Source organism: Caretta caretta, chromosome 11 (genome assembly GCF_965140235.1).
Source record: "Caretta caretta isolate rCarCar2 chromosome 11, rCarCar1.hap1, whole genome shotgun sequence".
NCBI classification, from domain to species: domain Eukaryota; kingdom Metazoa; phylum Chordata; order Testudines; family Cheloniidae; genus Caretta; species Caretta caretta.
The window spans coordinates 49,068,324-49,094,586 of NC_134216.1; the positions used below are offsets into that span (position 1 = coordinate 49,068,324).

Here is a 26,263-nt window from a genome sequence, read left to right on the forward strand (position 1 = left end):
ATTCCAAAGGTGACCAAGCAGTAGCATAAACATGGATATAAGCTGCTTGATTTAAAGCAACCTGCCCAACACCTGTTGATAATATGGACTGCAGTTAGGTTATCTGACCAAGAAAGAACCCATTTATTCCCGAATCTTTCGACACATAATTACCACCAAAATTAGCAGAAATTCTAAGAAAATAATATCCCTTTATTGACCAACAGAACTCGCAATGAAAATCTCCCACTGAAATACACATCAATCCCCCACTGAAAACACTGAACTGAGCCAGCAGAGATATCTGAGCGAACCTTAATATCTGCCTTCAAAATCTATTCTGTCTGCCAGAATGAAATGCCACTGAAAGCAGGAGGCAAGAATTGCTACTTGCCCAGTAGATAATCCTGCAGCCTCCTTGTCAATCAAATAGAATAGTTCGGCCATCTGGTACCAGGTGTGGCTGCTGCCAAGCGAGAACAGAAGATACATCCTGGGTCAATGACACAACACATAACATTCAAACATCCATTTAAAAACTAGCTGTTTCAGGAGCCCAAGACACTCATCATTAAGCACCAAAGGTTTTTGTTTTAAGGGCTGTTCTTCACTGCAACAGGTAGCTGAAGTTAGTACACTTGAGTTACTCCACTTGAGCTAGCCTAGTTTAAGTGAGAACAGAGTGAGAGTGACCACATTGTGAAACAACATTCTTGCTACACAAAGTGGTAGGATTAAAGCTGAAAAATTGTAACTCCAGCTGCTGCATGCCCATTGCATTTCTAGGGTGCATCAGCCCTAGCACAGACAGGCTAGCTGGCCCAAGCTTAAAGCACCACTTAATTCAAGCTAGAGATTTTTATGAGTGGATGGGAGTTAGACTATGGGGCAAACCTTGAGTTATAGCTCAAGCAGCAATGTAGTGAAGACAAGACCTTAAAGTAATACATTGTCTGCCATACCCAATTAATTCTCAAGGTAAGCAAGACAGTCTTCTTTTCACTCAGTGGCTTCCAAAGTCTAGTGCAAGCCAGGGGGTCAAAGCCCAAGTTGCCAGCTGGCCATCCCAGCCAGGCCCTGCAGAAGGATGAAGAAAGCAGGGAAGAGGAAAAGTGGCTTCCTATATCAGAAATAGTTGTTATCCAGAAGTAGAGAAGGGAGACACTAGGTCCAGAGGAAATAACAGCTCTCCAGGTGATCACAACAGCAACACACACTTATGGGGCTCACTTATGAGGCTAGAGCTGACTCACTCTAGACTCAGTCTCATCCCCACATGTGAGGAACAAGGGTTGCTTTCCCATTTTACGCTCCCCCATCCAGCAGATACCCACCAGGCAGTGAAATAGGGCCAGAGACAGATTCCACTCATCTTGCTGGATTCAGAACTATTGCAGCTGCCCCTATTTCATTCCCTACAAGAGGGTCATGGCTGCAGGATCTGGAGCACAAAGTACTTGAGACTGGTGGATACCTCCAGGACTGTGCTAGGGTGGCTGCAACCTGTCCCATTGGGAAGCTCCTAGAATTACTGTGGCTTCTACTTCTGCTGCCACCTTCCTCAGGGCCTCCATTAGGGAAGCACTGACAGACCTAGGGCCTGAACTGGCTGGCTGGCTGAGGAGATCCAAGGGAATTCCTTGGGATTTGGTCCAAGTCAGCACCACCATGTCTACCCACTGAAGCGTAGCAAGGCATCCTGCACCGGAGGACAGGACCAGAATGACTTCTTCCCTCCAGCCAGGATATGATGACCCTCACCCACTATGTGGCAAAGGGAGAGGGAGATTCAGAAGGCAAGGAGGAGCTGGCCTACTGGAAGAGGGTGATGGGACACTGACTGAAAACCTCCCCTTTCAGGCTAGTTGAAGCCCCAATGAGGCAGGATAGGCTTTCTGAGGAGACAGGAGGGAAATCTGGTTACTGTTGTGAGCCACACTGTAAATGTTTGTTTTAATGTTTAATTTTAATAAGGTAGCATTGTGTTTGGTTAGCTCATGTATTTGTTTTAGTTGCGGTGGCAGCATGTGTTTGTCTTTCGGGATTAAAAGTGTAATTGGTTTGACTGTTTGCAGTTTGCTTAAAGTACAGTTAGATTTGAAAGTTAGTTCCATTTACATTTCAAGTGCTGTGTGTGGGTGCATGAGGGTGTGTGGGTATGTCTGAGAATGTAGGATTTCACTGGGCCTATAGTGCAACTTTTCTCCTCCCATTCTTGCTGCAGTTGCAGTTGTGTGTGTGTTGTTGGGGTTTTTGCCCTTGTCTATTCATTTATCCACCTTGTACTTTTATTCCATATCTGAGGGAAATTGCTGATTTTGTTTGGCCTCCGGCATACACTCTGTACAATATCTTTATTTCTTTCGATATCTAGTACAGTTTAGAACACTGTGGCAGTTGTAACTGAAGATTCAAGGCAAAAAGACAGCTGGAGATGTGTGGGCAATACGATGGGCTACATTTTCAAGTGTTATATGGGATTTTTAGTTGCAGGATTCCCATTGATTTTAATGGGAGCGCACAGCTAAAATACTATTCAATATTTTGAATTTTTTTGGTGTTGCATATCCTTGAACTTCTATTTTTCATGACGAACACATTGAAAAGCAGGACCTTGGATGTGGAGTTCATGCTAGAACAAAATTTGTATCATTGAAAGAATAAGAGTGCATTAAGGCAAATAGCTGAAATGAGATAGTGTGTGGTGTATGAGCTGGAAGAAAGGAGAACAATTTAATGAGGAAGAAGCCTCTCATGAACTATAAAAAGTATTAAACTGGCTATGTACAGAGCCAAATTTAGCAGGTATGGTTTTGGCTCACATTATGTGCAGCTGCAAGGTACATTATAGTACAAAAGGTCAGTGTGTGACTGTGGATCTTTGTGCAATTTTATAATACAGAAAAAACAATGAAAAAGGGGGGAAAACATTTATCAGAAAGTGGAGTATAGCAGATTTATCAGACCTGCACAAATGTTTTTGGGTTAAAGGTTTCCTACAACTTACACCTCACTTATAAACAAACTCATGGCTCTTGATTGTTATATGCATATGTGAAACTCATTTGCATTAATGGCTAGGCTCATTATTTATTACTACAGCAAAAGGAAAGTGGGTTGTGTGGAGAATTTAAAATGTTATGGGAAGGAAGGAATGGACACTAGCAGTCATGATGGAAGATATTTTTATAACAGACTCCTGGATGGATAGGGTATAAGATGTAGTGAGGCTGGTTTATATTAATATTGAAAATTTGAAGGGATTATAGAGACAGTCATCTAGGTCAGATACTGGGAAATTTGCTAAAAGCAAAGAACATAAGAATGGCCATACTAGATCAGACCAATGGTTCATCTAGCCCACTATCCTATCTTTTGACAATGACCAATATCAGATGCTTCAAATAGAATGAAAAGTACAAGGCAATTATCAAGTAATCCATCCCCTGTCATCCAGTCCCAGCATCTGGCTGTCAGAGGCTTAGGGACACGTAGAGTATGGGGTTGTGTCCTTGATGATCTTGGCTAATAGCCATTGATGGACTTATCCTCCATGAACTTATTTAATTATTTTTTAAACCCAGTTATATTTTTGGCCTTCATAACATCCCCTGGCAACAAGTTCCACAGGTGGACTGTGCGTTGTGTGAAGAAATACTTCCTTTAGTTTGATTTAAACCCACTGCCTATTAATTTCATTGGGTGACCCCTGGAAGAAGATCTGAAAGATCCTCTGAAATCGAAATCTCTGGTTGCTCAGAGTCCTTTACTGCAGCCATGTTCTTCAAATTAAAAAAAACTGGTAGATCTGAGACAAAAATGGTTTCACTGGAAGACCTGATTAAACTTTAATCTGAAACAAATTGCTTGTTTGCATGATTCATCTGGAGCAACGTTTGTGTAGGGTGAAGAGAGGCACACCCAAACAAATAGATTTACTTGATGAATGGCAGTGAGACAAAGTTGTGTTAATTACAAGGCAATCTCAGATGGATGAATTGAGCTGGTGTTGGAGAATCAGGTCAGAAACAAAAATAGCTGGTGAGTTGGCATCCACTTCCAACTGGAGAGGAAAGCTCCTGATCCCATTGCATACATGGAATAAGTGATTACCTCATTGTTGGGAACAGAAGTGTAAGATGACCACATCAATGACCTGTAGTAGAAATCAGCAAAGTTTCTGTGAGAGGTATGGTTTTGAACTCAACTGGAGCACAAATTTTGCCATGATCTGGAAGCTGAGAGTAACCACGAAAAAGAGACTTATCATTTGAAGGAAACAACATTCTAAACTTTCCTTTTCTCAGGCTAACAACACAGAAGATAACGGGTGTGGGTGAAACCTGCTTTCACAAAGAAAATGTGGAGGCAGCCGTTATGATTCTGAGCGGAGGCAAATTAAGGGATAGGTGCTCTAAGTCTGTACGTAAGAGACAGTTTAGCTATCCACCAAGTCAGATACAATACATTTCTGGATTGTTTTGGCCAGTGCATCAAAAATGTTATTCACACATAGCTGTTGTTTTTCCTTTCAACATAGCAGACAAAATTAATACCTGATGTAACTCCATTGTACTCCATGGAATTACACCAGGGATGAACTTGGTCTAAATTGTTTAAGTAAAAAAATAGAGCAACATACCATTACTCAGTAAATATATTTCAGGAAAGGTCCATGCAGTAATCTGATGTAATATTTTGAATATTGCTGAACTACCTAAATGTATGATTTCTAACATGGAACCAACAAAAGTGCATCTGAACTTTTTTAGTTGTTTACCAGGGCTGTCAGGGATTCTCTTTATATTAAATATTTTTATTATTATTTTTAACAGAGACTCAAGGAACTGAAACAGAGGGAGTTTGCTCGAAATGTAGCTTCCAAGTCAAGAAAAGATGAAAGGAAACAGGAAAAGGCCCTCCAACGTTTGCACAAGTTAGCTGAACTGAGGAAAGAGGCAGCATGGTGAGAGAATAACTACTGAAATGGAAAAAGCACTGGAAAAATAATCCCCAAACTATTAATTGGGGTTGTGGGACACATGACTGTTAAGATCCTGAGCCCAGAACAGGGTGCACATATTTTTATGGCAAGCTCTAAGCTGTATGTATGCAGTAATTTGATCTGGCGCTCTGTGAAGAAATAAATGTTTAACGTTATTTTTTTAGTGAAGCTAAAATGACATGTATTTTTAGTTAAAAATATGTTCCATATATATTTCATAAAGCCAGGCACAGTGTTGAAAGCATTAGTGAACTAGGTCAAGCATTTGAAGCTTGGCATTATTTTATTGATGAGGAAAGGATACACTCTATCTTTCCGGGATGTAACAAATCTGTGTGACTTAGAGTTTGAACTGCTCACCTGGGAATGCATCAGGAAATCTAGTTTTAAATTTAAATAGCTAGAGAAACTACATATGGGAATACCTTAAAAGAAAATGTTCCTTTTCCTGAACCCATCAGGGTACATAGTCGAACCATAACAATCACGTCTCACGAGATGTATATTCTCTATTGAATCTGGAAATATATTCCTAGTTGATATTGATATTTCTTAGTTTGAAGTGATGGCCTTTTTACCAAAAAAGTACATACTTAACGAAACAGACAACTCAGTGTAAAAGAATTTGAACCACTTTCAGTTTGCTCCAACATAGATCTAACAATCACAGGAAAAAATTGGCAGTGATTACTGTGTAAACGGAATGCTTATTCAGATGTTGTCTATGATGGGACCTGCATCTCACACGGTGAACTGCCACATTGTTCAGTTGAACGTGAGGTCTATAGTTTTCTGCTGAAAATTGGTAACATCTGTGTGTTGTATGACATATTGAAACAAAGTCCATCTAAACAAGTGGGCATGTCCTGGATGCAGGTAGGTGTGTATGGAATGAACAGTACAGTCACACACTTTGTAATTTCTTTGGGGCAACATATATATATTAACGAGAAGTGGCAGGTTTTTCACTACTGTACTGTATCAAGGCTTTGCAACCGTCAAACAACACACAGCTAAATCCTTCTCTCTAACTCCCCATGCTGTGTTAGTGATAATACAGAATGACATAGCTGTTAATGGTATGCAGCAGATAGGATGAAAGACAATGGAACATCTAGTGATTTATATACTGAGTTGAAATTGCTAGCTGGACTCCTGGGATAGTGCATGCATCTAGATATGGCTATAAGTGCTTAAGAAGCACAATTCAGGAGCGTTACTTGCTACTTCAGAAAAAAGGCAAACGTATCTGTTAAAGTCTAACTATACTGTGAAAAGTGACTGTTTAAAATGACACTGAGATTCCATATTTATTCTATCTCAATGACTTGCATATTGAACTTGATTTGTTTACAAGCAAAAAATCTAACTAGTAGCTTTATAAACTAGTGTGATCTGAAAATCCTCTACAATTCATGTCCAGTAATATGAATTTTGCAATCAGAAATTAGCTTTTTATGTTTCTATTTATGGTACATAAGTCCAGTTTGCACTCCCATACTGTATTGACTCTTCAATGCTAACATAGTAAGTACCTCATTTTGTCAGTAAGCTAATATACGTGTGTTGGAATAAAGATATGTAGGTCCAAACTCCTTAATTGTGCCTAAAATATTTGGAAGTGTATACATGTTGTGAGCACAAAAAACATGTTTGCTAGGAAAACTGGCACGTGTGTAAAGTGTATGTAAGTACAAACTTTACTGACAGAATTAAAGAAGCTCATTGAAAATGTAGATGAAAAGAAAAAGATACAGTGAAGAGGTTGATGTCATTTTTGCAGTTACTTTTCTGATAGATAGATAGATAGATAGATAGATAGATAGATCTGTTGATTCCCATATATTGTTCTAAATAACTGAGAGTAGGTTCAAAAGCAGCATTAACATTAGTATAATTTCAACTAAATAAAAACCTTATTAAAATATTTAATTGACAAAATAGAATGCAGTGTACATTTTAGGACTAGGAGAGTCAAGAATCTGATCTAGCCTTATGGACTAATACAACTGGATCATGATGGGGGTGATCCTGTGAGTCAGGAATAGAGCAGTGAGCTGCCAATTAGCGTGTTTTTAAATTAGTATCCAAAACTATAGCAAACACATTTCATTTAAAAAAAATGTGGAAAACCCAATTTTCTGTCTAAAACATAACACTTTCAAACAGCCCTAACTGCTCTAATGTGTTCTACTTCAGGTGGGCTTTGAGGAATTTTCAAAATATTCAGCTAGTGCAGAAGCCAGGTCAATCCTTCCCAGGAGGGTAGATTGACATGAACATGTAATCCCGTGTTCTGCAATGGCACACCCTATTGATTTCTGCTTGTAGTTCAGATATTAGTGACAATCTGTAAAGCCATATATGGTTTGGGATACAGTTAGTCTGCTGTGATGTCTTAGTTGTTAGTCTTAATTTGGCAGCTAGCCAGCCATTCTCAGATGAATGCTCCCATCTCTTGAAACTGTTCCCCTGAAATGTCCATCAAATGCTGAATTTGGCAAACTTCAGGCAGTGGCACCAATTCAGATTTTTTTGGAGGGAGGAGAAATTCTGGTCCCTGCCATCCCTCCCCCCTGCAAGGCCCCTGCTTATTGCCGGCTCTCCCACAGGGACCCAGGCCTCCCTCAGCCAGTTGCCGCCAGGAGTCAAGTTCTTGGCTGACTCCCCTGTGCTCCACTGTAGAAGAACAGACTCTCCACGCTCCACATCACAACATAATTTGGCCTGCTTGCCCCTCCATCTAGGCAGAGGAGTGGCCAGGCCAAATTTGAGTTGTCCAATCCCATGCACCAGGTTGCAAACACCACTCACTGAAAGGTGGTCAAGTTGCTTTTCTGTCTGATTTAGCGCAGAACCGCAGCTTAAAAGTGGTTGACTCATGGCCGCTCTACCCCTGGGCTTTGCAGCCTATGGACCTTTGAGCAAGTGTGTTTGCCTCTTTCCCTTACCTCCCTAACTGTTGCCACTGAAGTTAGATCATATTGTAAAGCCACTTTTTTCAGTTAGGTTGGTAACAAACATATTTTTGGCTTTCTTTCCATTCTGTTTTTTGTCAAATGCTTTTTTGGTTTTGAGGGGATGATGTTTATATGAAGGGTAAGACTGCATCTGAATGTTGTGTTCTGGCTGTATTTAATAATTATTGTATTATTGTTCTTATAGGAGCTATGCAAGGCAGTAAATAAACAGAGACAAAAACATTTTTGATAATATTAGCTAGATTAGGCTGGTAAAAGAAGTCAAAACTTAGTTCTCTGAAACAGCTAGTCTAAAGGTATTTTCAACCTATCTGGAGTTAGTTAACAGAGGAACTCTTTCAGGTGAAACCCTTTTTTTTTTGTGAGATACCCACCCCAATTTCCAGCCAAAATAGATTAAACACAGATAGGCATACATGCTTCTGGATGATTACCTGTACTGAATCTATAGAGGTTTTCAGGTTTTTCCATCATTACTTCAAATATGTCAGTTTGATTTTTCAGTTAAAAAAAAACAAGTGTGAAAGATAGACGTTTGCTGGCTGAGTTTCAAAAGTAGCATGACTTATGGTAATGCAGAAATTCCCAAATTGTGGTCTGTAGACTACTGGTGCTCTGTTGGCTCTTCTCCTTGCTTCTTGTTGAGTCATACAGAACAGCTGGGATGAGGAGACGAAATCAAGAACAATAGTAGACAGTGTGATTAATTTTTGTTCATGAAGGATAAATCACTTATTGTACTAGGTCAGCTGAAAGTACATAAATACTTACCTAATCTTATTTTTTTGCATGTAAGAATCTGATAAGGTTTTCACAATTATGTTTGTGATCGCAAATAGGAGGAGAGGTTGACTACGTGGTCACATATGGACGGGGAGGCAGTCTCTCTGAGAGGGAGGCGATTTATGAGACATCCTCTGTCCTACTATATTTTGCAGTAGGAAGAAGTTTGAAAGCCCCTGCTGGAATGTAGTCTTGTTTTGGAGCTATTGATTTAGAATAGTTAACCTGTCCCCCTAGAAATCTTTGGGGAAACAAATGTAACACAATGTTATGGAAATAATAGTACAGGGGGAAGGCAGTAACTCTGAACATCTGATTTCTTTGAAGTGTACTCATGGAAGGTTTTGTTTTGTTTTTTAGTGCTCCTGGGAGTGGTCCCATGTTCAAGTCCACTACAGTTACTGTGAGAGATAATTTCCATGAAATCCCACAAAGTACTATCATAGACGCTTCTAACAAACAACAAAATGTCAATTGTACATTAATGCACAATGCACAGAATGCGAAAGATGTTACTTCTAGTGCTTTTTCTGCTTCGGAAAGCGCAATTAATAACAAATCTGACACTCTCAAACTTGGGGATCAAGTACAAGGAGTCCATGGACATAAAATAGGATTCTCTTTTGCTTTTCCTAAGAAAGCATCAGTGAAGTTGGAGTCCTCAGCTGCTGTATTCTATGAATATAATGATGAAACATCCAGTGAACATGGAATTAGCAGAAGAAGTAGATTTGTTCCAGGAGCTTGTAATCTTCAGTTTCCATCAGCAACAGAAATAGTTTTGTGCTCTGAGGAGAAACAAAACTACAGTCACCCACTGATGGAAAAATGTACTGACACAGCAGAAGCTTCTGAAGTTCAGGAGTCAAAACAACTATCCAGTAAGGAGAAAAATATAATACTAGAGAATACAGTATTAGTTCCAGCCGATTCTCATTTGAAACAACCTGTGTCTTGCGATTTGGATGACTGTTGTGTTGATGTCAATTCACCAGCATTACGAGATCAATCACTGTCCACAGTTGCCATTAGTAATCAGGCACCACCTGTAGAAAGTCACAGTTCTGAGAGGTTGGGGAAAAAATCCCCAGCTCGTGATATCACTGATGATTGCTTACCTTTGCAAGACATCACAGAGGAAAACAATAAATACATTAATAGTGATTCATCCACAACTGAAGCAGAAATTAAAAAACTTGGCTCTGACCTACATATGTCATCAAATTCTGAAGGGGAGAGTACAGCCTTACAAAACAAACAAGAGACACATAAAAGACCTTGTGAACCATTTGTTCCTGTTCTGAGCAAACATGGATTGTCTGTTCTTCAGTGGCCATCCGAAATGTTAATTTACACAAATACAGAACCATCCATTTCATATAGCTGTAATCCTTTATGTTTTGACTTCAGGTCATCACGAGCAAGTGACTGCATGGAGAAAACTAAACATCAGTCAAATGTACATCATTCTCATGACAAAACTGAGTCCAACCAGAGTCTTGTTTTAGATGACACAGATAAATCTATTTCAGAATGTGCTGATTACAAAACAGAAATTAATAAAAATGTGTGCGACCAAGCAACATCACTTATAACAGATGTTTTGTTAGCTAAAAGCTGTGAACCTGCAACAAATCAAGATAAAATGTGCTTGGATGCCTCTTTCAGGACTGGAAAAACAGAAAAATACCACATTTCCAAAAGCCATTTACGACAGGACACCAGGATAGATGATAAACACAGCAAAGTCTGGAACAAAGAAACTCACAAAAGATGTTTTCACAAAAATAGGAAAAGGAAAAGGAGAAAATTATGTCATCACCATCATGAGGAAATAGCAAAAGCAGACACTGAAATTTCTTCAACAGCTGAACAGAAAATTAATTATGTCAATGAAGATAAACATCAGCACCTTCAAAATACTTCAGGGAAGTGCAGAGATGAAATTGGAAGCATATGGTTAGCTACAGAGCAGTTACAACAGTCATGTCAAAAACTTGGCATTGGAAACAGTGATCACAAAAGAACCATGTCCACATCAACAAACATACATGGTGACAAAGGCCAATGTGGGACCTGGAACACAAAAAATAGCTATGACCACTGCACTGACTCTGAACCTCTGCACAGAAAGTACAAAGCAAGCTCTCATAGGCAGTCAAAACAACTGACTTTGAATTCTGGAAGACATAACTTAATGTATTCTAGAACATTATGTAGCTGTAAGGTCAGAAGATCTAGCTGTAGCCCAGATCATAAATGTTTGGAAAAATGTACAAGTCAAAGCCAGTCCATCAAGAGAGCTTACAACTTTCTGACTGATGAACCTGAAAGATCCCATCGAAAGCGAAGACAACATACATATTCTTGTTCATCAGATGAAAGTTCATGTAGACAGGCATTTTTATCAGAAGCGTATCTCAGGCAAACAAGTAATTTAGCTGCACATTGTAAGCCTAAAAGGAAAAGGAGGAGAAAAAGATCTAGAACCCATCACATATTTGTCAACAAAGAACTAAGAAGAAATGAAAATCATAGACCTTCCAGAGGAAATTCTACATTAAATATTTTGGGGGAATTGTTAACACAAGAAAATATACAACAAACAAAAACTCAACCCATAAAAGATTATACAAAAAATATGGCGGAAACAACACAGCTGGTAGAAAACAAGTTGACTCTACAATCTGATGGTTTACTTTTATCAGAAAATAACAAGTCAACAGAGTGTTCAACAATGCAGAGCTCTCCAAGTATATTTTTGGAGCACTTCACGCATTCCTCTGCTTCTGTTATTGAACATAGTGTTCTGACAACTGCAACACCAGAGAACAAGCTAGAAGAAGAAAAGAAACATGAAAATGTAAGGGCTCGTGAAAGTCAAGCTCCTTATAAAGTGCCCAGTATTGATAGAAATGTGGAACAAACTACTCGCAAACCATATCTATGCCAACATGAAGTAGCAGAGACCATACCACAAGAAAAAATAAATGAGGCAACCAGTGAATGGCTGCGGTATAATTCGGGCATAATTAACAGCCCTCCACCTTTGTCATTCAAAGAAGCACATATAAATAGTCATGCCTTTTTAACCACTGAACAGATACTTGCCCCATTTACGTTGCCTGATCAGACATTGATATTTCCCCCAGAAAACCATGGAAAATTCAAAGACTTGCAATGTGAGGCCTATCAGCAGCTCATGCAGCAAAACGTGCTGGCTAACAAGGTGAAGTTTGCCTTTCCACCCACTGCAATCCAACCTAATCCTCCTCTGCAGCCTTTGCCCTTGCAGCAGCCCTTATGTTCTACCTCTGTAACCACAATCCATCACACGGTTTTACAGCAGCATGCTGCCGCTGCTGCTGCAGCAAGTACATTTAAGGTTCTCCAGCCTCACCAACCATTTCTTTCACAGGTCCCAACCCTTTCAAGAACACCTTTACCTCATCTCGCAGTAGGACCTAGACTTTGCCCAGGAACCCACACAACTTTTGTTGCTCCGCCACAACTGCCACTAATTCCAACTTCCGTCCTTCATCCGAGTCACCTGGCTTTCCCCCCATTACCTCATGCATTGTTTCCTTCGCTGCTTTCACCACACCCAGCTGTCATTCCATTGCAGCCCCTCTTCTAGGTCAAGTTTTCAACAATCAAAATGGAAAGAGCTGTCTCTAAATTAACATACTGCTATATGTAAGCACTCGTCAGTTTTGACAAATGGTTCTTTAAGTGACTGGAATAAACTGGTTAAAATGCCTCATTAATTTGGAATCATTTACTATAAGTGTAACAATGCAAATATGTATGTAAAGTTCAGCTCCATAATATAACTAAAGCACTGAATAGTCTGATCTAATATGAACTATATATATATATATGTATGAAAATCATGTCTTAGAATATGTATAATGTACATAAAATATATTTATAGTATTGCAATCTATGTTGTAAAGTATGCTCCTTTTGTTTTTTTATCTTTGTGAACCTGCACCTATTTAATGTTTAGACAAAGCTGATGCACTGTTTTGTACTATGTTTCTTGAAACTGTAAATCTAGTGACAAACTATCTCTTGCAATAAATTTTTGTTAACTATTTAAGTATATCAAAAATCATTCATTACAAGCCTCACGGATGAATAACATAGTCTATTCCTGCTATGTTTGGATAATCAGGTTTCCTATCCTTCAGTGATTTATCACCAAGCTCAGAGGCTAATGCCTTAAGGGTAACTGTCTTACCGAGCAAGGGACAAAGGGTAATAGATCTATTTGTGTTAGCAGTTTGATGTCACTGAGACAAATTTTGTCTACTTGTAGTATGCGGACAAACTGCTGACTGTTTGAGCCACTCTCTTTTCTATTAAACCAAACCAGCTCTTTTAAAGTAACATAAATGGCACAGGGGAAAAAAAGCAAGGACATTTGGAGTAAACTGTAAACCATATCTGCATTTAGCTTCTTCAGCATAAATAGCACTACATTTCCTGCCAGATGTCATCCACGTCTGCACATATGCGTGATTGAAATGACCATAGTTGTTTTGCCATTTTGCTTCTGCAAAACCCCCATTTCCACATGGAAATGGAATAGCTAGTCATGCAACCGGCAGTGTGTGCACACAAACCGTTTGTGTGTGGGGGGGGTGCCCCTTTTGTGAGTGCAATTTATTTTATGTCTAAAAATAGGCACACTGAAATGATGATCAGTTCAGATACTTCAGCCAAATAATTACATTGTTCCCCTGGTGGACACATAGCTCATGTTTACCTCAATGGGAGACGAACAAGCATATCAGAAGGGAGAATGTTTCCACCTGTGTATCATTTCATGTGATAGGTGGAAATGGCAAGGATATTTGGGCATATTTGAACTGAGGAAAGTCACAACCCTGACTGGAAATTTCCAGTCTTTTAAGGGGTTGAATCAAACTCTTACTATCAAATTAACAATTTTGTCTGACTATTTTCATATTGTATGGTTCTAGAATGTTTTGTCAAATATATATACACATACATACGTACACACACACACACATATATTTAGTCCTTCAGACATTCCTTTCTACTACCCCAACCCCCTTATTTAGGTCTGATCTAATCCAACTCTCATATAAGACAATGGGAATCTTTCTTGTTGGCTTTACTGGAGTTGGGTTAGGTCCATAATGATGACACAGCTTTAAATGTATATAGCCCTAGCCCGGCAACACTTTTTCATATTACCAGTCCCATTCACTTTAAAGGGGACTAGTCACATGGATAAAGAGGAGGGTTTGCAAAATGACCTATAGTGGCAGTAGCATACCCTCTTGTAATAAAATATAAGGGATAATTTAGAAATTCATGGTGGTTTCCTTTCTTCATTTATATGATTATGATAAAATTAAGTATAAGAGAAGCTCAAGGAAAGATAATTTTTGAAGAATATATTAAATAATTAATACCAACTTCACTCTTAAACGAGAGTAAAATGGCATAAATATATTGTTATATTTGCCATCTATAATACTAAAACTTACCTCTGTCAATAAAGCAAATTTTAATTTTATATTACACTCAAAAGCTATCTCAATCACTTTCTAATACAATTTTAAAGTTCTGGGGTCCACATATTTTACTTGGTGCAACATCTTGCAGGTACAGTACCATTGTAAAGAGGAAAATTACATTACTGTGCTAAAGGCTAGTACAAAGGAGCACTTTGATGGCCTGGTTTTCCAAGATGCTGAGAGGTCACAAATGGGTTGGTGGTAACAGGTGCTCAGGTACTGAGCAACTTTGAAAATCTGACTAAAAGATTTTTTTGGTTTTTTTTTTGTTTTCATCCCTCCAGTTTGTGGTTTCATGCCTAATTTTGTTTAATCTGGTATATGGAAAATGTAGCTTAACGGCTATTTCTGTCTTTTCATTTTGTGTGTGTGAAATGCATTTTTCATGCTTTAACAGTTTTAGACTAATTTCTGATTTAAGTAACAATTTATATTTAACACATTCTTTCGGGAAGGTTGGGGCAAAATAGCAATTTTATAACATTACAATTAGAAAATAAGAAGATACTGTGGGAAACAATTATGCACAGTTTATCATATTAACAAGTTTTATGCTGCAGCTAGTCAAAATTTCCCCAATTTCAAATTTTCAACAAACATTTTCATCCAAAAATCATTTTTTGTTTTAAAAAATCCCCAAAATTTGTAAGAAATTTTTCTACTAGTTCTATTTTATACTTTGGATTTTACACTTTCACTGGAATTTAGCTTAAATGTATTGTCTATTAAGGAATTTAACAGTTTTAAGATATTGCAAAATGATATATTATATAGAGTAACTGCATTAGCATCGTGTATAAAGTTAATGGATATAAGTAAAATACCAATAACGAGAAGGTGTAAGTATTCTTTAAACATTAATACCTTAAGTTCTAGCACTGTTTTGTATATGTGACTTCAAATATAGAAATACAGAAACATTTTCTAATAACAAAGACTGAATTTCAAATTGAACAAGCTAAATTAAATGATTTAATAAATATTTCATCTGAGTTGCTCTTGTATTACTAAATAATCTTACTGGATACATAATCTAAGTGTAGTTCTGTAGACTTGTATTTTCTGATTTTACAATCTCATTCATAAGTTTGGAAATCTTTGCAAGTGCTGAATAACTGAAGACACTATGATTCCTAGATACACAACCTGCCAACTTTCTTAAATCTAATTAATTTCTTTAGAATGTTCAAATCTAATCAGAAATGTTGCCTTTTAATGTTTTGCAGTTCCAACTCATATTGCCAATTTATATAATGTTTGGAATCTGATTCCAAGGTAAAGAAATAAAAATAAGTTACTGTTCCTTTAAATCACCAGAGTTGTTGGAATTAATTTATCTTCAGATTGCAATGATAAACCTAAATTAGGTTATAGATTTTGTTAAATGGCTTCCCATTCCCAGAACAGCTACACAAAGAAATGATTGAAAAGTTAATATGTTCCACTGAGATGAGAAATGTGTTTTTTTCCTGCCCTTGGAAAGCAGCAATTTGTCCAGACCATGACCTTCCTGGAGGCATACCATTTCTCAGGTAATATGTACCATAAAATAATGTTCTAAATAGGATTTTTCAAGCATTAAGAATCATAATCATCTTGCATTGTTATAGGCAGTTTGGACTAATTATACACTTTCCTTTCTAATCTGTAAATACACAGAACAGTTAAAATGCTATAATACATACAGAAAGCAGAAGAATCCGATTGTTCATTTTACTGAATTTAACCACAGATTATCCTAAATTTTAACTCTGCCTGAAAGGAATAAACTCACATGGGATTTCTGCAGGAACGAGCAAAATGATTTACAGATTGAGACATCTGATCCCCAGACAGTTGTAAAAAGCGCACGTTTTAGAGCCTGATCCTGCACAATGATGAACAACTGTAAGCTGCTGAGCACCCACAAACACAAACTGAAGTCACTGGGAGTTGTGGACACATCACTGCACAGTCTTGTGTGCCCAGTGTATTAGAGGAAGATGAATGTACTGTGTGCATGCTTAAAAGCTCTTCAGTTTAGAAAGCATAAAATTTAGGTTCACCTCATTATATTGGCATTTCAGAGATAAAAGGCAAATGCTTAAAATATAAAATTATACAAGGCCTCAACTATTGATGCTGCCCCAGCATTCTGAACATAGACTAACTTTATTCCAAACTTTCTTCACTCATCTTCTTTCTTAAGGCTCTGGTTCACCAAATTACTTAAATACATGACTAACTTGGAGCACATTAATAGTCACATTGATTTCAATAGAAGTACTCATGTGCTTTAAGGTTGGCACATACTTAATTACTGTGCTGAACTGGGGCCTACAGGAGAGATCTACAAATTACCATCTATGAGAAATGCCAAAGTACATTTCTTTTCCTTTGTACGTGCAATGGAGAAAGCAAGTTTATCTTCAGCTATTAAAATCCAGCATCTCCAGCACTGTCTTGTTTCTCTTTACATTCACATTTAACTCAATTTAACTCAAATATAACTGAACATCAGAACGATTACATTTTAGGGTTTTAAATATGCTCATTCTACTGCTCAGTTTAACTTCTCCATTGTCAGTATTGTAAAGAGAAGTTAAACAAATTGCCCTGGTCCAAATCAGTGGACATCTTTGACTTTACTGCAAAATGTTAGATAATGTTGCTTGAAACAATTTACCTTTTTTTTCTGCAGCCCTCATTTTTGACTCCAACAGTCCTAATTTTGAGACTCTTTTAGGGATTCATAATACTGGTAGTCCCACAACCATGGGAGATTTCTCTCAAAGGAGCTCTCATACTCTAACAGTGTGCAACAAAGCATCATTTATCATCCTTCTTTTTAGCTCTTGGTACAGGGCTGGAATCATGATACTAAAAAGTGGTTCCTGTTGAAATATGAATATTCTGTTAATTCCTGTAACAAAACTAGACTTTTTAAAATTATGTTTTCTCTTCTTGGGAGAGTTTCTCATACAGAGTGCTGGTCCCAGCATCTATTTCCCATATATATTTCAGTTTACTATATTGTGCTTGCTTTTATAAAAGTGCATAACTTCCCAAACTGCTACACTTTGTCTTCAGTATATTTTCTACAGTGTCTTTCCCCAATGTACATATTTTAGCAATCTGGTAATATGTATCTGAGAGCTCACTGTATTTAACGTATGGCTTTAAACATATTGGGCCAGCTCCTCAGCTGGCGTAGATCAGTGCAGCTCTGTTGACTTCAGTGGAGCCACACTGATTTGCTTGAGCTGAGCATTTGGATCACTGCGTTTTATAAATCTCCTAAAACATCCCAAATAAAAACTGAATCTAAGCAGTAAATCTGTAAAATATACATTTCTAGAAGCTGCTTGTTTGGAATGAGGGCTTATAAACTTTAACCTGTCAGTTATTTTGTTCTAAAGTTCATGAGCTGTACAGAATATACTGATTTGCATAGTTGTATATTGCCAAGTAATTTTACATACGCAAACTGTACCACTTCACATGTATATGCAATATGTTGTCTTATTGTAAAATTGTACCATGTTATTTTAACTCTTTTGCTATTGAAATTAGATTTTGTTTTATAAAATAGAATATACAGTACTGTACAAATGTCACTAATTGCATAAATTACCATGACTTATTATATAATATGTACACATAAATTTTGTAGATCATTTGGGTTTAATGTTTACAGTAACTATATACTTAAATATTATTTTATTTACACTATTTCTTCTCCTCCTTACTTTGAATATTTTATAAAGGTTTGTTCATTTCCTTTCTTTGTCATTTAGTGACATCAAAGTTTCTTAGAATTTATATTTGCAAATAAAATCTCAGCCCCCCACATTTAATTGAAAAAATAAATATACCCGCTGTAACAATTCAAAGACTTCTCATTTTAGTTTCAAGCTTTTAAGTTTATAGATGTCCCATGTGCTCATATCCCAGTTTTACTCTTGACTTCTACAATGGAGTGGTACCATTGGCTTCAATGGGGATGAAATTTCAGTTTGGTGCTTAAAGAGGGGTCTTTATTTACTAAAACTCCACTAACATATTCAGTTTTCAATTTAATTCCAATTTGATATGAAATAAATAAGAGCACAAATCAGTAAAATGGTTAGATACATTTCTACATTATTATTTTACCTCTGTTGGTGCAAAGAATGGGCCTGGAGTTAACTGTCAAAACCCTTTTAATTTGTCTGTGTTATACATCATTGCAGTTTCAAACACTGTCTATCCTGAGTCACAAAGAGTTAAGTGCTCATGCAATTAATAAATGGCTTTCTCGCCATCCCACATGTTACTCAGCATGACAAGATTCATACAGTATTAAGGTGGTGTGAGACAGAGGGCACTTTACAGTGACACGATCACAGTATTTAAATGTTTCATTGGTGTCGAGTCAGGGGCCTGGTGCCCAAATCCAGAAGGAAGAGCATACTCACTAAGTTGCAAATTTTAGTAATGTGCAATGGATCTTCCATTAGTTGTGTGAATTAGAAGATCAATTTTAAATTAAAATGGTTGTTGCTGCACTGCATGTCTGATAGCTTTAAAAGGGGAGGACACTGGTTTCAATTTTTAAAAAAGAATACAGAATGGATAGAAAAAAATCAATTTTCAGAAATGCTTTTCTATTTTGAAATAATAAGCATCCCTTCATGGAAAGGTCACTGAAGCAGGCAAAGTTTTGGACCTTCTAATCATCCCTTATATTTTACACACACATTCCTTGCAGTTCCAAAGCAGTCATATGAGGAAGGTTCGAGAATAAAATCTAGAAGAAGAAAGTTCTGTTCTAAATGGGCCTTATCACCCTCTCAAGCTGGAATACATCAGAGGAGTAACTCAATTTAAGTTAATGGGGTTACACTGGTGTGAAATTGGTGTCAATGAAAACTGAATCAGATAGGAAGTTTAACTTCAAAAAATGAAAAAACCCAGCAACTTGAGGGAATGTGACCCCCAAAATCCTACATATAAGGGATTCTTAGAATCTGTGATTATTAGGTCATTTCAGCTCTGGCAAGAATAGTACTATATGTCAACCTTTATTCCCTTTTTCATAAAGGGCATTAATGGTGGTGATGGAAGGGAATGTTGGTAGAAGAAATGAAACCATAATAAGAGACATACAGGATGTGTGACTCTGAAAGGAAAAGGCCAGAAAAATCCACATCCCCAAATGTATCTGCTGCTGGTGGAAATATCACTGTGACTAGCAGGGTGGGTTTTAAATATATATTCTCACATGCACATAGGGACAGATTATCGCGGCATCACTTGCAACTGATGTGGTTGAAACCCTTCATTGGCTGCCTGTCTTTAAGTATGTGAAGGGTGTTGACATGGTCGGAATAATGAAAGGGAGGTGACTATATTGTGTGATATATATCTCTATCTCAGTGGGCTGAGGGGAGATAGTTTCAGATAGCTTTTGGTGCTTATCTGTATTTTGTACATTTTTCTCTTTCACATTAACAGTGCTGTTTCGTTCACCAGCTGTGCTTTCTGCTAAAATGTCCTCCAACCAATTCTTGTCAAGAAGAGATAGGTTAATGAGAGAAGACCTGCATACAGTTTGCTTCAGTTTTATCTCCGGAGAAATAATTCAATAGAACTAGATTTCAGTGTACAACTTCTCTGTCATCTTTCTATTCCGTAAGTTGTTATTCTCTACAAGCAGAACAAAAAAAGAAAAGAAAAAAACAGCCTTTTCATCGGGCACCAACAGTATACATCTGTTCTGGGGCCTCGGTGCAAAGGAAATTCTCAAATAATTAATTGTATTTTTCACACAGGTGTTATTGATAGGTGGAAGCAATCTCACTATCACTGCACATTTCTGTATTCTTATCTACGTAAGAAGAAAGTACAGCCACTTTAAAAGTAGCATATGAGTAAAAGTAACATGAAAAAAATGGCATTAGGTAGTTGAATAGGACATTTCATTGGTAAGTTACTGTATGGTTATGATTTTAAAACAATTATTTGTTTTAGTCAGGTGCTTTACTGTCTTATTAGACACAGAGGTCAGTACCTGGCATGCAGAGTTTTCTATGTAAAAAGGTTTTCCATGTTGGAAACATTTTTTTTTTTAAAAAGGGTTAAGTAACTGGATGGGCATGGAGATGAATTACACTCTCACTTTGAGAGGAGTTTGTATCTCATGCACATTAGCTGAGATACTTTGGTGGAGCAGTTTGTAGAAGTTTAATCTTGATGTTGATCTGTTGCTGGAAACCCAGATGATATATGGAAATACAGGGACTAATATGCTGTGGCTGAGTACGGTTACATCAAAATGAGATCATACAAATGAACAGTCCAAATATGTGCATTAGAGATTCATGATTATTGCAGCATTTCTACCAAATGTTTGACTTATGTAGGGAGAGGAATTCTATGAAGTCAGGATGATGTCCAATTGGAAGTAAGATGTTCTTGAACCAGATCACTTCGGCATTGAGGTCCACTGCTCCAGTCTGACTCTGACCAGGATTAATTGGAATCTGTTTTCCATGTTAGCATTAGGCCTAGTTTGGAGTCTGCAGGTAGGAAGGGGGGAAATGCAAACTAAATAGTAGCCATTTGGATGGTTTGAGCCTTATGACTACTCAGCAATAATAACAAATTGTAACAAGACTTAGTCCTTACCTGGCATTTTACATATTCAGAATACTGTATAGAGATTAACTAATGTACAGAGTTGCAAGTACTGTCGTGGAGGTGAGATAGAAGTTGGGTAAGACATGGACAGATATGATAATTTGTAAATATTGTGTTCCGTTGAAATCAGATTGCTGATTTTAAAGGAATAAATTATTTATGCTACCCAGACTTGTATCTTGAAGGAAGACAGGGTGGTGGTTATACAAACTAGTTTGTTGAGAGCATTTGCTCTGTAAAAGACACCATGGACAAAAGCATGATGATGCTTGTGGATAAAGTGGACAAATAAGTGTTGAGGCTGTTATCATTCACAGAGCTAAGAGGGCAATTTAATGAGTGAGAAGAAAAGATAAGAATGGAGGGATGGAGTTATGAAGGTCTTTAAAGATGAGAAAAAGAAGCTTGACTAAACTTTACTGGGTCCTATAAAAAGTAATAATAGTTAATCTCCGGAAACCCACTACGTCCTTTTATCCATTTATTTTTTCTTTTACTTTTTAGCTCCTGGATGCTGAAGGGATGGGATTTCCTGACACAATGAAACGTGGTATTAGCATAAATAACAGGACCGCTGGATCTTTAGGCACCAAAGGGACTAATTACCTGAAAAGATTTCAGCAGCAAACACCTAGTAGAATTTTTTTGCGGAGAGTAGAGGTGTGTTAAAACATGAATGCAGCCTTTCTGCAGCTGCAGGGCTGAGGGGTTTTATTTGCTATTTAAATGTTTTAAAATCTCTGTGCTTCTATGTTATAGTGTGATGTACTGTATCAAAACTAAATTCTTTCCATCTGTTTTTCATTATCATGCAGCATTATGATGCTTAAGATGGCTGATAGATTTGATTTGATATCTCACAAGCAGATGTGTCAGCAGGAACACCTAAAAACTACACAATTTTTGCAAAAACTGCAGTTACAATAAAAAAATGTCTTACAAGATATTTTTAAATAAAAATTGATTTGCATTTGATTACCAGCTTCTTTGGTCTTCTGATGAGTTACCAGCTGTCATATGCAATCACCTGCATAATCAGGAGGGAGGAACAGGGAGGATTAAGCAGATATTACCAAGATAAGAATTTCTGAGAGACACTTTTGTATAATTCTAGCAGTAGAACCAATAAGTTATCTATAGGATTGGAAGGATTAGATTTTTATCGGTAAATGTCAGTAAAAATCAATTTCACCATGCACACACAAGCGGGCAAAATATATTTCTATCCATAATAATAAAAATTTAAAGAGCAACAAAGCAAGAAAAATGCTGCTTGAGAACTTCTTAGAGTCAAAATCCAGTGATAAAGACTTTTGAATTAGTCATTACAACTGGAATAGCAAATGATCGTTAAAAAATATCCAGGTATGATTTGTTGATTTAAGGATATTTACTTTGCATAGTTTGATATGTGATATTGACAGTTTTTGTTTAAATGGTTTATAAAGCTTTAACATTTTGCATCTCAATGTCTACTATCATTAAATAATTGTCTCACCCCCCATAATTTCCTGAAACTGTGAAAAATTAAATTAATAAAAATCTAAAAAATTCTCACAAATAAACATTGATATTATATGTTAAAATTATAAAAAGATAAAAATGATGCCAAGCTTACTTATCTCTGGTCACCTTGGACAGTTCTGATTTTATCCAATAGAGGGCAGTGGAGTGTACATGCACACTCTCTCTCTCTCTCTCTCACACACACACACACACCGGTTTATTAAACATGCAAAAAAAGTGTTAAAATAAGGGAGTAATTTAAGGCTGAGTACACTTATTCTCAGTAAATTACACTGAGGTCCTGAAGAGAGTAAACTTTCCTGAGCATCTTAGGCCAACTGCACACTTCCTACTGTAGCGCTCAGTATAGCCTCACAACACAAAGGTCAGTGAGCTTCCCCTCCCTACACCTATCTTGTCAGTTGTCACCTGTGTTTTCAACGTCAAACCACCTGAGTCATTACATCTTCAACTCCTGACCATGAAGTTCAGATACTGCCTTACCCTGTTTCTTTTTGTTTTGAGGAATGGGGTGGCATCCACTAGGGGCAGGCAGGGAAAGGTGGGATTTATTCATGGATGGTGCAATGGTGGAAGAATAATGTTCCCTGTAGTATGTGACTGAAATTTTGCTGTGTAGGACTGTTAGATCTGGTACATCTGGACCCAGGAATTCACCAGTTATCACAGAGCGTTAAGTAACATGCTGCTGAGTTGTTTCTTGTTCTGCCCATTCTACTGCTCCACTACTAGGGATTTTGACACATAAAGATGCCCTCTAGTGGATAGACATGGAACATGCCCAATTACATCACATACATTACAAGGACCCAGCTGCAGAACTCTTCCTCCTAATGATGAGCACTAATTCAACTGACCTCAGGGGTTCAGCTTGGGGGTGCTCTAGTGCAATGCATCTCTGTGTCCTTACGGAAGCACATGTCAAAATGACAGATGAATGAAACACTGTTATACATGTTTTCCATCTTTCCTACAGTCAGTCATATTTCCACAATAAACATGGAACACTTCAGTTCATTGTTGTGTTGAACATTTTTATAAATCTGTAATTACTTTTCACCATGAAATATTTACCAAATATTTGTATTCAGTGCATGATAGTAAAGTTCAGGATTATGTCTGCATTATTCATGAAATGATTAATCCATTTTCTTCAACAGAAAACTACAAGTTTTATGTACTCATAGCTGTGAAAATAAATTTATGATTCTGAAACTTACTGTTGATAAATTCATGGTGACTAGAGATACTCCTGATCTGAAATCTTGGATCCAAATACCCCCAAATGCTGGCAGTAAGAGATTATTGATTTCAAAAATCCAATAAACATGTGAATATGAATTTATTCTGAATCTGAGAAGAAACTGTTGTTTATGAATCTTAGGCCACGTGGTAATGATTTCATGATTCTGTTACAAAATGTAAAGATCATGAATCTGATAATGAATAATTAATCTGAACCAAAGCCCTGTATTTTGAACTCTGGGGAAATTCATATTCAAATCCCAGCATGCGGATCTATTTCTGTCAACTTCATGCATCTAATTACAAATTCCTGAATCCAATAATAGATTCTGAATTTAATGTATTGTGTCAATGTGAGAAGGATTTTAACTATTTTAAAAAAATCGATAGTGGTTTACTTGTCTGACGAAACTGTTAATTTTCCTACCAGTTGCATGAACCTATAAATTTACTGAGAGTAGCATACTAAGAATACTGTGCATTTCTACATTAGGAATTGTATTGGAAATTCCAGCAAATAAACTATTTTTCCAGTATATGTCAGTCATTGTGCCAAATTTTGTGTATAACATATAATATGCACTGCATCATAAAAATAAGAGTTGTAGGAGTTTGACAGCTGAAGTCCCACTCGATTATTTAAAATTTGCCCCCCCCCACACACACACACACATGAAAAGAGGGAGGTTTCAATGAGTTGTTGGATTTTTGCTGTTTGTAATGAAAAGCTAATCACCCTTGGAGGAGCTTGATTTTGACTGCTGCTGAATTGGATTGTGATTTTCATTAAAAATCTGTGCAGTTTTTTATTGTATGGATGAATTTCCATTGTTTCAAGTGGGCCCTGTATTTTTATAAGTGGAAGAAAATGAATTGTCTGGGGGAAATATATGGAAAATAATAACCTTAAATAACAGATTACTGTGAATAATAAACTTGCAATAGTTCAGAACCCTATACACGGGAACTTCATCTGAAGCTTTATGAAGTCAATAGGGATCTTTCCATTGACATCACCGGGTTTTAGACAAGGGTATCAGAGGGGTAAGGGTTGCAGTGTAACTCTTTGAGTTTAATAGGTGCATTTAGAAGGCTTAATCTCTTTTCTGCTTTAGCTGTTTAATTGTAGATGCCACATCTTTATGTAGCCAAACTTCTTATTCTCTAACGTGGCTGTTCAGATACATTATATTTTTAAAGCAAATTTTGCCCTCTATAATTCATCATATTTTCTGAATATCCAAGTTTAGGTAGTAGAGAGACTATGAAGAAAACACACGAGGGGCACCAAATGAGCTATATTCACTACCTAAAAAATACATAAGCCTTGCCTTTCTGAATTTTTTTTTTGTGTAGATAGAGAATCTTGCACTTTACTGTTAGGGATTTCTGGTTTATATGCTGAAAATATAAATGTGGTCTTGCTTCCACCAACAGACAGCATTTGGTGTACCTATTTGTGAAAAAACTACTTCCCGCACTGCCTCCATGTTTATTTGGTAACTATTAAACGATGTGGCTAAGTGTCCAATACAATTCAAATGTTGGTTAGTTAAAAAAAAAAAGACAACAAAACAAACTAGAGTATACTGTAGCAGAGAACTCTGCTTTGCTGGATAGAGATGTTACACGTCAATAATTCCTCTGAGGGTAACAAAGCAGAATTCCAGAAAGCTGTTCATGACTCACTGTATCCAGCTGACATTAAGAAAGTTAAATTTGGGAGAAGGATCAAAGCAGTAAAACAATAAATCACACCAAGTTCCCTGTTGGTTTGGGACTGTAATGCATTGAGACTTGGAACATCTTGGACCTTGTGCTGTGGTGAAACAGATACTCAGTGGTCTAATTACTTCTCACCAAAACAGCACCAGAAGAAGCAATAAACTCAAAAACTGGTCAAAGTTCAGTCAATTCTCAGGGACATGAACTCCTATTATTTGACCTTATGTGCCAACTTGAGATTTTCAGAGGTTCTGTGCTAAGTATTTCTGATAATCAAGCCACAAATATTCCCTGATGTTTAATTGAAAAATAGATTTGGACCCAACACCCTGGTTCCAACAGCTCAAACTTGGGGAAGTTTGGATACAGATGCTAATTTTGCAGCTAGCTTTTCTCTCTCTGTAATCCAGGGGTGGGCAGACTTTTTGGCTACATCTGGGTGGGGTAATTGTATGCCAGGCCAGGAATGTAGGGCTGGGGCAGGGGGTTGAGGTGTGGGAGGGAGTGCGGGATGTGGGAGTGGGTGCGGTGTGCAGGAAGAGGCTCAGGGCATGGGGTTGGGTGCAGGAGGGATGCGGCAGGGGGCCGGGTGCAGAAGAGGTGTGGCAGTGAGCTCAGGTCAGGGGGTTAGGGTGCAGAAGGGGACTCAAGGTGGGGGTTGGGGTGCAGAAGGGGGCTCAAGGCAGGAGGTTGGGGTGCAGGAGGGGTGTGGCAGGGGGCTCAAGGCAGGGGTTTGGGGACTCAGGACAGGGGGTTAGGGTGCAGGAGGGGTTCAGGGTGTGGGCTCCAGCCCGGCGCTGCTTACC

At 37.6% G+C, this 26,263-nt stretch overlaps 1 protein-coding gene and 1 long non-coding RNA gene across 6 annotated transcripts in view; one reads left to right on the forward strand and one right to left on the reverse strand.

Annotated features, from left to right (window-relative positions):
• The window catches only part of ZNF804A (zinc finger protein 804A), a 220,573-nt gene extending 207,728 nt beyond the window's left edge, over positions 1-12,845 (forward strand). For all 5 annotated transcript variants that reach the window (XM_048869378.2, XM_048869379.2, XM_075118004.1 and 2 more), the window contains 2 exons: positions 4,815-4,945; positions 9,109-12,845. In XM_048869378.2, the coding sequence (XP_048725335.2) occupies positions 4,815-4,945; positions 9,109-12,385 (3,408 nt within the window). In that variant the 3' untranslated portion in view covers positions 12,386-12,845. The remainder of the gene's footprint in view (positions 1-4,814; positions 4,946-9,108) is intronic.
• LOC142068560 (uncharacterized) overlaps positions 1-26,263 on the reverse strand; it is a 469,584-nt gene that overhangs the window by 22,371 nt on the left and 420,950 nt on the right. The window lies entirely within an intron of this gene.